Here is a 12,899-nt window from a genome sequence, read left to right as displayed (position 1 = left end):
GGAGGGGCTCGGTGCCGGCTGTCGGCCCCGCGTGTCACCCGCGTCCGGCCCCCCCTGAGCGTCCCCCCGGGGGCTGGGCAGGCACGGCGCCTTCGCCGGCACTTACTCCCACCCCGGGGACTGGGGGGCTCCGTTCTCCCCCTGAAGCTGAAAGCGGCAGAAATGCTTTTAGTACCTCCGGGCGCTTTTGTGCCTTCCCATTCCCTCTATCAAAGCGGTACATGGAGGAAAAAAGCGCTGTTCTGCCCGGGCTGGTGGGAGATGGGATGATGGTTCCCATCCGTACATCCTCTTGATGCCTCAGAGCACCGGAGGCTTTGCGGCGATGCTGGCTGCAGGGAAATCTCCCGGAATGTGCCCTATGGAATAGGGAACCCCCATAGTTCAACCAGGAATAAAATCCAGCTTACGTATACCAGCGTTAAAAAATGCAATTTAAGCTTTGTGGCCACTTCCTTCGCTAGGTTTTCCTGCCGCCCGCCGACATTCTGGTACCGCTTTGGTTTTCCCATCACTAACGGGCAACTTTATTGCAGGAGAACGTGCCCTGAGGTTCGGGTTTGTGCCTTTCCCTGTGACGCTGGCACTTCCCGCTGCCCCTGGCAGCTCGCGCCGTTTGCTCCGGCTCGATGCCACCGCCGCCAGCGACATCCCCACGCCGTGGCCGAACGTGGCGCTCCTGGTGGGGAAAGCGGCCGCCAGCGCCATCCGACGCGTTCTCGGCAGCCGAGGCCGGGCGGCTCCACCAGCCGCTGCTGGCAGCTTTTGGCCGGGGGGGAGGATGTTCTGGGGGTTTCCTGGCTCAGCTGGGGGTGCAATGACCTGGCAGAAGGCAGACGCAGACCTGATAGCCCGCGGGGTGCAGGGGTGGGGGGAGCCCTGGGGCTGTGGCACCCACGTGCCTGCGCAGGCACAGCCTTCAGCCCGGGCAGGGCCACCGGGCGGTGAGAGGGCAGCGGCTGGGAGCCTGCCCTCCCCCTGCAGACCAAGCGTTTCATAGAGCCACGGAGTCACCGAACGGTTTGGGCTGGAAGGGACCTCAAAGCCCATCTCGTCCCACCCCCCCTGCCCCGGGCAGGGCCACCTCCCCCCAGCCCAGGTTGCTCCCAGCCCCGTCCAACCGGGCCTTGAACACCTCCAGGGATGGGGCAGCCACAGCTCCTCGGGGCACCCTGCGCCAGGGGCTCACTGCCCCCACAGCCAAGAATGTCTTCCTAATATCCAATCTAAATCTCCCCTCTTCCAGTCTGAAGCCATTCCCCCTCATCCTATCTCTCCATGCCCTTGCAAAACGTCCTCCCCAGCCCTCCTGGAGCCCCTTTAGGCACTGGAATTTGCTGTTGCAGATTTTGGATAGACAGATATGGGGTATTTGTAGCGCTGTAGTGATGAGCGAATGAAAGCACATCTGAGCCTCTACCTTGTTAAAAAAAAAAAAAAAAAAAAGCACGGTCAACCTTTTCTCTCCAGAGCTGCTTCTTCGCAGAGTTCACCCAAAACCTTGGACCAGCCCCACTTCTCCAGCCCCGCCCTCGGAGCGACCCCCCAGGGATGTGCCAGCGCCAGCGACGGCGGCGCGGATCGACATGTCCGCATTGATCGGCTTCCTGGGATGTGGCTCAGCCGCGGTCAAGGAGAGCTGACTTTTGTTGGGTTTGAATCAATACACACGCACGGCCTGAGCGTTTGAAGCCTTTATTGGGAGGAAGGCCAAGCAGCGCCCCCTCCGCTTGGCTTCGCTCCTCCAGGACGAGCGATCCAGCCTCTGCCCCCAGCGCTGCCCCGCGCGGACAGGAGGAAGCTGCGAGAAGCGATCGCGGTCGGCTGCTTTGCGGCACGCGACGGAGGCCGTGAGCATCCACAGCACTTCGCATTGGGCAGGTCCCCGTCCCCACTGGTTGCACCACGGATGCTAACGTGGTCCTTCTAGGCCACCGTAAAGGTCCCAGCGGGAAGGCGGGCGGGCGGGCAGCAGCTCACGGCCAGGCACAACCAGCGTGGATTAGTGTCCCACCAGCTGCATCCACACCAGAGGATACCAAGCTGCTCTCTGAAAGCGCGAGTGATGGCCAACGCCGTGGAGAGCTTTCATGCGGCGGTGAGGACACGCAGCACAAGGGGTTTAAAGTCCTGTCCCCGGGCACAAAGAGCGGTGGGAGATACGTGGCTCGGCCCCACAGAGCACAGCAGCAGATGGTGAACCGAAGGCACGGCCTTGGGTGGCCAGAAGCTGTCGTGACCCTGAGACTTGGTGCTTATGGTGATGGTGGTGCCTGTGGGCTGTCCCCAGGGGCTCCTCCTGGGAGATCAAGAGGTTAAAACCGAGTTGGGCGTCCACGTGCAAAGAGATGGTGCCTTCTCGGTATGCCACTTGCACGGAGCCGGCTGATGGGCCACGGATGCACCAAGCACCTGGAGACACCAAGCAGTGTCCGACAAGCAAAGCCACCCTTTATCCGGAGCTTCTCAGTGAGAGCAGCCCATTGCCGGGAGTCCCACCTCCACCCAAGGAGCCTGAACATGGACATATACGGTCTTAAACCACCCCGAGAGCAGAGATTGAGGCATCTTCTCCAGCAAACACATCCCTTGAGATCTTTCTGGGTGCTCCATCCCCTTGACTCCTCCTGGGCTATGAAGAACAGCGGTAATTCTCGCGGCCAGAGAAATTGGGACCCTCCAGTCGGGTTCCACCGGTGGCTTCCCCAGAAAGGCCAGCAGGTTCTGAAAGTCGCCCCCACCCAAACCAAGCTGACTGCTTTCAGCGGCCACGCGCTCCCACGGGGCCTCCGACTGAAGAATGCGCACTTCTGAATGTATATTGTCCTTTCACCGATGAACCGCAATTGAAAAGAAAAAATGCAGAGCAATTTAACCGCTACCTGTGCGCGCGGTGTTCTTCCAGAGGCAGAAAGTGCCATCTGTTGCTTAGGAACAATCTTCACCCTACAAAATGAAGACGCTTTCCAAAGAGTTTTTTAATCACACCCAGTGTGTGTTTGTCTCGCTTAGAAGCTGACCCACCTCCTCAATGAACCACGGGGAGAAGTCTTTGTGCTCCAAATACCCCATAGCAGCCATGCTGCGAGCTGTAGGGTATATACCCCGTAGCAGCCATGGTGTGAGATACGGGGTAGGTACTCTACACACAACCACGATTCAAGATACCGGGTGTGTGCCCCGTGCCCAGCCGTGACGTGAGATATAGGGGATGTATACACTCCATACCCAGCCATGACATGAGCTATAGGGTACATACTCCACACCCAGCCACGGTGTGAGATAGAGGGTACGTGCTCCATACCCAGCCCTGATGTGAGACGCGCTCTGTGAAGCCCCATGGGGAACTTGCTCGCCCCCACAGCCCCCGCTTTCCCGCCGTGCCACCCCGGCACGCGGCGCTCGCTGCAGGGCTGTGGCGCAGGCACTGCCCCTCGGCACGCAGAGCGAGCGCGGGCGCGGAGGCAGACTGTGACCACGCCAACGTGAAGCCATTTCTGAAACCTGAGGGTTCTAGAGAACCGCATCAGGCTAGTCGTGTGTCCGGTCATTAATCCGGATACTCATCCGTCGTTCCATCCCAACGAGCCAAGCAACCCTTGCTTCGCTGAGACGTCCTTCCAGCCGCCTGGTGCGTTGGGTGGGGTGGAGACACCAACTGCTGCTCCAGCCTGTCTGCAGGTGGGACAGCAGGTACGTCCTGCTCCGAATTGCGCTGCCTTTGCCTGGCTGCGCTGGTTGTTGCGGCACCGGTTTGTTTTCCCCCAGGAACAAAACACCCTTGAGCTGCGCAGAAGAGCTGCTCCTCAAGGACGTGAAGCCCCATCGTTGTTTTCCCCGGTGCCCACTCGCCTTGCCGGGCACAAGAGACCTCTTCTGGGAACAGCGACACGCCACCGCCACCAGCCCCCAGCTGCCACGTCCAGTCTAAAGCAAAATGCACACAAGGTCCAAAGCAAAATTCACCTCTTGGGGTCCTTCCATTAAGAGAACCTAGTTTGCAAAGCTATCTTATCCGAGATGCCGGTGGGAGCCTCTGCTAGGGTGGAGCAGGTATTGAACCGGGAAGCCTTGCAGGACGTAACGCTGGAGCTCTTCTTCTTACGGTAGAAGTAGCTGCTGAGGTGGAACCAGAACTTGTCATGGAGGGAGGCATAGATGAAAGGGTTGTAGCAGGCAGAGCTCATGGCAATCAGGTGACAGGAGACCTGGATGACGTTGACGTACCTCTTGTCCAGGATAGTGAACTCCTCGTCGATGTCTCTGATGAAGTTCACCACCTGGAGGGGCAGCCAGCAGACAGCAAAGCACACCACCGAGACGGTGAGCACCCGGAAGGTCTTCTGCTTCGTTTTGGTCCACTTGTCTTGGCAGGGATAGGCAGCGCCTGGGACGTTCCTCCGCCGCAGGTGGTAGGTGATGGCGCAGAAGGAGACCGATACCGCCAGAAGTGGGAGCATGTAGGACAAGAGGAGCATCAAGCACGAGTAGAGCAGCCGCTCCCTCTCTTCGTGCTTCCAAAACTCTTCGCAGATGATCATGTCGTGGCCGATGGTGTTGAGATCCAAGTAGTGGGTGTGCAGCGAGGTGGGAACAGAGGCCAGGATGGAGAGTAGCCAAATGCAGGCCACGAGGCAGACGCAGGACCTGCGGCTTATCCTCCTGCGGATAGGGTACGCCACCACAACGTACCGGTCGATGGCGATGGCGGTGAGGGACAGCACCGAGACGAAGACGGTGGCAGCCTGCATCAAGGTGACAAAGTAGCACATGAACATGCCGAAGAGCCAGCCCCGCACCTCGAAGGCGTAGGAGACGGTGAGGGGGACGCAGGCGAGGCACATGATGAAGTCGGCCGCCGCCAGGTTCCCGATGAGGAAATTGGTGGTGCAGTGCAGCTTCTTGGTGAGCGCGATGAGGAGGATGAGGAAGAGGTTCCCCGTGCACGCCACTGCCACCAGCGTGGCGTAGAGCGGGATGAAGAGGGGCTTCAGCTCCAGGAGGAGGTCCAGGCCGGTGAAGAGCGGGGCTGAGCCGTTCTGCCAGGAGTCGTTGGGCAGCTGACTGTGAGCCATGCTGTCCCCCCTGCGGCCGACGCTGCTTCTCCACGCCTCGACGTCAGGCAGAGATGAGACCGTGAGCCCTGAAGGGGAAAGAAAAGCGCTTTGGTTGCGCTTGGGCAGAAGGACCCGTCCCCAGGGTCTGGGTGCTCTTGCGCAGCCCCGTAGAGATGCAGCGGCTGATTTAAAAGATGCCGCCACTTTTGACGAGCGAACGTGGCCCGCGGCAGGCGCAGCGGAGCTTCGCCACGGAGGAAACGGGGAACCCGGCTGCGAAATGGTTAAGCAGCGCAGATCTGCGGGGACCTGCCAGTTTGGAGCCGCAGGACTGGGAGAGCAGCTGGGGATTCCTCACGGAGAGTGACAGAAAGCACAAATCAGAGGCTCTCCGACATCTTTTGCTTCCCGTCATCGCCCTGCCGAGCCCGTCCCGACGCGCCAGCCCTGCCGCTGCCCTCCGGCCGCCCGCCCCAGCAGAAGGGTCCCCTCCGCCTCCCGTCTCTCTCCACCCCCCCCAGCCCCCCGTCCCCCCGTCCCACGGGGTTATGTTACCCCATCGCTTATGTCTCCATCACCCACGGAGCTGTGGCTTCTCCCGCCCCGGTGGCGGTGGCGGTGGTGGGGACACTGGCTGCTCCCCTGGGCTCCACCGTGGGGGGCAGCGCCAGGGGATGAGGTGGCACAGATTCTCGCCGAAAGCGCCAAAAATGAAGAATTACCCCCCGGGCCCCACACCGGCAAATGACCGTCTCACCCCCCTCGCCGGGACCTGCCCAGCCTTCCTCCCCGCGGCGGAGGGGCCAAACCACCACTAATTAAGTCCGTCCCCCCCCCCCCCCCCGTAAAGGAAGGGAGAGGGGTCCCCCCCGCGGCTGCCGGGGCGGGGGGCGATGCGGGGGGCGATGCGGGAGGCGATGCGGGGGGCGATGGGGGTGCCCCTGCCCCGCCCGCGGCGGGGAGACGCGGTCCGAAACTTGTCAGCTGAGCACAAACCATGATGGTTAATAGGGTTAATTTAAAGAATAAATCACTGCGCTTCATTCCCGTCCCGGCGGGAGGGGGGGGGGGAGGGGGGAGGGAGCGGCACGGCCGTACCCGCCGTTACACCCACCGCCCCGAATGGCCCCGGGGGCGGCGGAGGTTGGGGGGGTCCCGGAGCGCCCTTACCTGCCCGGGCTGGTCCCCGCGGCGGCGGTGCTCCCGGGAAGGCGCCGAGTGCCGCTCCCCCCGCCGGGAGACAGCCCCCGGCAGCCCGGGCCGGCAAGGAGCGGAGGAACCCGACGGTGCCCCCCCGCCGCCCCCGCGGAGCTCGGGCTGCCGGGGGCGCGCACGTCACCCCCCCGCCCCGCTCCGCAGCTGGAGCCGCATCTGTCCGTGTGGCCGTCCGTCCGTCCGTCCCCCCCCCCCCCCCAGCCCGGCGGGGACCCGCAAGGCGGCGGGGCGGCTGTGGGGACCCCCGCCCGCCCCCGGGCCGGCTCCAAGCGCCCCCCCGGCCCTCGGCAGGGAGAGGAGGGGAGGGCTCGGGGGGGGGACGGGGACGCAGGGGACGGGGAGGGGACGGGGAGGGGACGGGGCGGGCGGGCGCAGGGACAGCGCGCAGCTCCGGCGGCAGCGGCCGCCCCGTCGGGGGTCCCGGCCCGGGGGAGCGGGAGGGGGAGAGGGCGGTGTGGGGAGAGGGTAACCCAGCCGTGGGGTGGGGGCGGCCCCGGGGTGAGGGCAGAGTGGGGTGAAGGGAGCCACGGGGCAAGGGCAGCCCAGCCATGGGGCAGGGGGGCAGTGTGGGGTGAGGGCAGCCCAGCCATGGGGTGGGGGGGGGGGGGCAGTGTGGGGTGAGGGCAGCCCAGCCATGGGGGGGGGAGCAGCCATGGGGTGGGGGCAGCCGTGGGGCAAAGGTGACCCGGCTGTAGGGCGATGGGCAGCCAGCCATGGGGACAGCGCGGCCCAGCCATGGGGGGCCACCGGCCAGCCGTGGTGTGGGGCACAGGCGTGGGGTACAGCGAGTGCCCCACGGAGCCGAGCCCCCAGTGCACACCAGCACCAGCCTGTCCCCGAAACCGGACGGCTCCAGCCAAGGAGCCAGCCAGGGCCAGTGCGGGGGCAGCGATAGCGCCGGGTGGTGGGGAATCGCCTCCGCCCCCCCCCAGCCGTGGGGTGGGGGAATAAAAATGCCATTTGGCATTTTATTTTCCTGGTGGAGATGAAAACCGAAGCCAGGGCGGGATCCAGCCTGCCGGCAGCAGTGCTGGTACCGCCGACCCGAAAGGCGCCGGGCGCTCCCTGCGGCTGGCCGGTGCCCCAGCCCCGCTTTCGGCCCCGGGAAATTAAATGGAATGGCCCCAAACGCCAAGGGGCGGCAGGGCCAGCCATCACCCCGCGGCGGTTCTCTCCACCAAACCCCAGCCTTTCCCACGTTTCCAGGAATACCGCGGGTCACCTTTTGTCACAGATGCACTCAAGAACCTCGGTGTGTGTGGGACCGGCACGGAGGCACCCAGAAATATATGACTTTTTCAGTCAACAGGCATTTACCTTCAAGGTAACTTCGATATTGACATTTTTAAGAGCTTGGGGTTTTTCTGAGCTTCGTCACTGAAATGCTCTTTGCACAGACACTTGAAAAAGCTCCTGCAACGCGCGTTGAGCATTCGGGGACACGCAGGGATCAGGATGAGATTTTTATTTCGTGGCTGTTCTCTCCTCTGTGTGTTTACAAATAATGTAAATGCCTTTAAAACCAAACAAAGCCAATCTGTGCTATTCGCTTTTAGAACAAAGCCGTCAGGATTTCCCACGGCAGGTGTGCGTTTCTCCATTTTTATAGATTTCCACCCGGTTTCACTCCCTGAGGGTTGGAAGTCTCGGTTCCGAAGGGAGCTGGGCGGACGGGACATCATCCAGCCACGACGTCGTCCAGCCACCATCAAAGGGTGGTTTCACAAAAAAAAAAAGGTACTTTGGGATTTGGGGCAAGCACGATCTGTGGGGCTGAAGGGGCTAAAACTGTTTTTCTTTTAAACTGAGCGCGTGCCCGAGTGATGTGCTGTGCGCAGCCCCGCTTCGCCACAGGGGCAGAGCCCCAGAGGGCGCCTGGAGTTATTTTAACGCGATTTCTCCTTTTTGTCAGAGATTTTCCATGCAGTCGGGGCTGCCGGAGCCGTCTTTAAGCGGATCCCGGGCTATGGCTCTGCCAAAACGCTGCGGTGAAGCCGGCGGAGCTGCGGGGGCGGTGGGGCTGAGGCTGCAGCTGTGCCCGGAGCCGCCGGAGGTGCTGGAAAAGGTGAAACGAATTCCCCAATTAGATATAAAAGGTCATCCCAGGCCTTTTCTGGGAGGGATTGTTTGTGTTCTGCAGTTCTTTTGGCTCTGGCCTCTGCGGAGCCCTGTGGGCTGGTGCAGCAGTTTGCTGAGCTCAGACATAGCGATTAAAGTGCTTCGTGGAACTTTAAAGGGAAAAAAAAACATTACAATGGGGGAGGAAAAACCCAAACCAGGTTTGCTCTGGTAGTTGGGAGAAGGCAGAGCGGCGTCTGGCGAGGAGAAGGTTTCCACCTCCCCCATGTTATGGTACAAAGACGCTTTTGCTCCCGCGGAAGGGCTCAGTGATGCCCATCCTGCGCCGCACGCGGGGCTGGGGAGTGAGAAGGGGTCACCCCAAAACGCAAGTACGCCGCGCTGGAGCCGCCGATCCGCCTGTCCTTCTCCCGGGAGCGCCCGCCTGAAGGTGAGCCGGGGGGGTGTGTGGGGACAAAAAACCTGACTCTTTTTCCCCGCTGCGTCCCCCTCCTCACCCCACTGAGCGCTGGGGGGGGGAGGGGGGAAGGCAGGAGGAGCCCCCCAGGAGCAGCCGGGGCGGTGGGGCGGCCGTGGGAGAGCAGAGCGGGGATTTTCTAAGGCTGAAAGCTGGGAATAAGAGGGGGAATTAAAAAAAAAAATAAAAAAATAAAAAAAAAGGAAGCAGCATCAGGGCTGGAGTCAGCCTCACGCAATACAGCGAGCGGCACAAAGCTCTTGGCAACCGCGGGGGCTGCTCAGGCTCTGCCGGAGGGGTATCGGGTCGCTGGTGAGGCACTGAGCCGCTGCCCGGCCAGTTCAGGTGATTGAATGAGCGGAGAAAGGGTCGAGGAGGAGGAGGAGGAGGAAGAAGATGAGCGGGCTGGGGCTGGACGGGGAGAAGGTGGCATCACCCAGAGCCAGGCAGGAGCCCCACCAGCCCTTCTCCCGCCTTCTGCATCGCCGGATGAGGGCAGTGCCTTGGGAACCTGTTCGCTTTCTGCCCGAATCGCGTGTTTTTAGGGCAGAAGTTTGAGGGAATTCCTTTTCCGGCTCGTCCCCCTACACGCGTGTGGCCGAGCCGGGGCCCTGCTCCCCGCCGCCACCAGGGATGCGTGGGGGGAGAGCCCCCTCCTCGAAACCCACCGCCGCCGTGCGGGAAACGCGGCGGGGAGTCGCAAAACGCTGTTGCTGTGCCGGGACCGGGACATCGCGGTGATTTGCGGTCTGCAGGTCGCGTCTTTCCCACGGTAGCATCCCCCCGGAGCGGGCACCAGCCGCGGTTCCTCGTCCATCCCCTCTCCCACCGCTCCGCCACCTCCTCTTCCCACCTCTGCCGCATCGGAGGTGCCGTTTCCACTCCGTTTTTCCCTTTCGGAAGTGATTTGCAGCTTATTTCAAGCTGGTGAATTGCCACGTGGTCGATTGATAAGCAGATAAAGGCTTTAGAAACGGGGGCTTGGGAGAAATTAGCCTTAATTGGGCATTTATTAGAGTAACAATGCTGCATTGTGTGATTAAAAAGAGGAAGGGAGTATTGCTTCGGTATTGATTTCGGTGGCAGGATGAGGTTAATAGCGTACGACTCCTAACGAGATACGAGTGGCAAACAATAATCCCGGTGTGCAGCGGCGATAGTAATTGCGTCTTCTCCCTTACGTTACGCAAAAGCGCTATGGCCAGCTCGGGGTAGCGAGAGCTGAAATTAAAGGCGGGGATAATTACGGTGCTGCCGTGAGCGAGGGGGGGCTGTCAAGGCAGGGCAGACCGCCCCCCACGGAGGGCTCTGTGCCCCTCCGTTGGTTTCCAGCGCGGAGGGAGCCCGCGGCACTCGAGCCACGGCAAAACCGTTTCTTTCCTGGGCCAGAAATGCCGCGAGGCCGGCGGAGCGGCCGCCCGTTCGGCAGGGGCGGGAGGCGCCGGGGGGGCCGTGAGCGCCCCGAAATCCACCCCGGGATTGCGAAGTTTGTCCTCAAAGGGAGAAGCAGCCGCTTTGCCCCAACCGCGAACACCATCTTTCAGCTGAAGCACTGTAATGAAGTTTTTTTTATCCGAAGCGTCAGGACTACGGTTGGGACTGTGAAGCTCGCGGCTGGTCAGAAACGCGCGGCCGCGAAACCGCGTCGGCGCAGGTATTGCCCCTCGTGAAAAGATTGGGGCTCTGTCATTTTTAGCTTTTCTTTGGTTCTTTTTCTTGGGGATGGAAAAACAAATCTTTGCTTCTCCACAGGCATCGCTTTGAAGTCGGAGGTATTAATTACTGTGTGCCCCGTGATAAGGGAGCGTATGGTGACGGGGGTGCCTGTAGCTGAAGGTGGCTGCCACGTCCAAAGCGGGTCGTCGCCCCCCACCTCCGTTTTCCTCGGAAGCCTCTGATGCCACGTGCAGCACCTTTTCCTTCACCGCTTACTTAAATAAGGAAAAATTAAAAATAATCATCATCATCATCAACTGGAGTTGTTTTGAGCAAGAGGAATGGAAGTTGTCAGAGCAGCCCTCGGAGCAGATCCGCCAAATTGCGAGTTTTGGTGAGAGGAGGCGGTTAATTTGTCGCCACCTGACGGGTGCGGGTCGGTGTTATTAAAGGCGGCCGAGGGCTGACCGCAGAGGCGCGCGCTCATCCCCGCCGCGTTATCAGCGGGAAGAAAATCGTCTCTGTGCCCCTATCGCAGTCTGGCCCAGAGCGGCTCTCTGTTTTGAAGAGCGGAACAATCTGATAAGGAAAGCAGAAGGCTCTTAGAAGATCATTTGAGATGAGAGACGGAGTTTGAACGTGACAGCAGGAGACGGAGTCACGGGGTGGCCGCGAGAGCGCGTGTCCCCCCGGCCCGGCCGGCCCCGGGAGCTTCACCCTCCACGTCTCCTTATCCTAAAAAAGCCTTTTCTGACCAAACCTTTCCTGCTGCCCGAGGCCCCAGAGCTGAACTCGCTCTTATCCCAAAGCTGCTGTTGCCCCGCTCCAGGAGTTTCTGTCTCGGAATGGCCACACGTGATGGATTCGTGCGCTGAGGGCGCTTCGGGCAGCGTCAGTGCTTGAGGCATCTGCTGTGACATCCCGGCATCCATCCCACCCCTGCAGATGCTGACCAACACTTGGAGTTTGCTGTGATTTTTACCCTTTTTGCCTCTTTTCAGAGGGGTGAACCCCCTCTGTCCCCGGGGAGGGTCGTGGGCGTTCTGGGGAAGCGCAGGGAGGACCAGACTGTGCGCTTGTCAGCGTACGTCACGCGCGACAGCCGGAGCCGACCCCGGCGTGCGCGGCTGTGCCGCTGGAGGCGGCTGCCCGTGCGCATTTTCCCACGGGAACGTGTGAATCCCAGCGGAGGGTGAAACTTGTGCGCCGGCCTTGTGCTCCACAGGCGTGTTTAATGAACATTCACGGCCGGTTATGTCCACAGAGACACTAATCAGCCTCAGCCACTGCCTGATCACTTTTTCCCTGGTGGAGGGGCTGCTTTCCCCCCGCCCCCCTCCCGTGCCTCCCCTCCCTGCCCGACGGGCCCCGTTTGCTCCGGTATTCCCCGGCTATGGCCTCGCGTCGCTCTGCCGAGGCGGCGCGCGGACTGTCTTACGCTTCATTTTATTCCGCCCCATCTCGAAAACAAGCAGCTGGGTGGCGGTGACGTGGTTAATAGCGGTGCGATCCTGCTCGCTGGGGAGTTTGGGGGGGGGGGAGGTAGAGAAATGCTGTTTCGTGCAGAGGAAAGGGTGAAGTTTTGTCCTTTTAAGGTACAAACCGAAGGCTAATTTTTCTCTTGCGATCGTTAGTTTCTCACACCTGAGAAGTCATCCCTCTGTTAGCCACAGCGCGTCCTTTTGTTCGGATTGGCGCATCTCCCAGCGTGAGAATTATTTCCACCTATAGGAAAGCTGCTGTTGCTCTTTAAGAAAAAAAATCCCTAGTGAAATGCTGCTTGCACCAGCAAGAGTTTGTTCGAGTGAGAGGAGCTAAACAGCTCTCTTTTCCTAGAATAAACCGTAGTACTTTGAAGTAAAGTCCTTGTAGTTAAACCGCTTGCAGCACCGCCACCAACTGCAATAACGCTGCCCGGACACATCACGCTTCCTCACGGACTCAGTTTAAGCGAGCCTGTAAAGAAGTTTTTAAGGGTTTTAACAGAGTTGTTGCTGTCCTTATGGTGGTTTCCGTGCGGACCCACCCCAGCTCTCGCTTCTTCTGGGTCAGTGCCCAAGGGCCGGACCGTGCGGAAGCTCCCAGCCGGCTCTGGACACGCGTACCGCAGCGCCTTCCCCACGTGCTGTCCCTTTCCCTCAGCAACACCGGGTTATGTACCCAAATGTAAATGCTTCTGTACATTAAAAGTGTGGTTGGGTTAAAACTAGATGAAAAAAAGCTTCTGTGCTTATAGCACAGCTTACTCAAAAAATCTTTTGTTTGTTCTTAAGTGGATAGATCCGGCCTCTCCGTCCCAGTTGGGTCCGAGTGAGTCAGCCGGCCCTCGGAGCGAGCTGCGAATCGATGGGGCTGATCTATTGCCTGATCCGGAGGCAGTCTCTAATTAAATGCCAATCTGTAAGCGCTTTGGCAGCTTTAATTCTCTGCTGAAA

General features: G+C 60.6%; 1 protein-coding gene across 1 annotated transcript; it reads right to left on the bottom strand.

Moving 5' to 3' along the window:
- Positions 1-3,983: 3,983 nt before the first annotated feature.
- On the bottom strand, positions 3,984-5,075 carry LOC309673097 (prolactin-releasing peptide receptor-like; the record flags this gene model as incomplete). The annotated part of the gene is made up of 1 exon (XM_082484809.1): positions 3,984-5,075. The coding sequence occupies one exon, from the start codon at positions 5,073-5,075 to the stop codon at positions 3,984-3,986; it is 1,092 nt and encodes a 363-aa protein (XP_082340935.1).
- Between the last annotated feature and the right edge of the window lie 7,824 nt (positions 5,076-12,899).

Source organism: Vanellus vanellus (genome assembly GCF_965231255.1).
Source record: "Vanellus vanellus genome assembly, chromosome: 6".
NCBI lineage: Eukaryota > Metazoa > Chordata > Aves > Charadriiformes > Charadriidae > Vanellus > Vanellus vanellus.
This window is presented reverse-complemented; position numbering and strand designations above follow the sequence as displayed.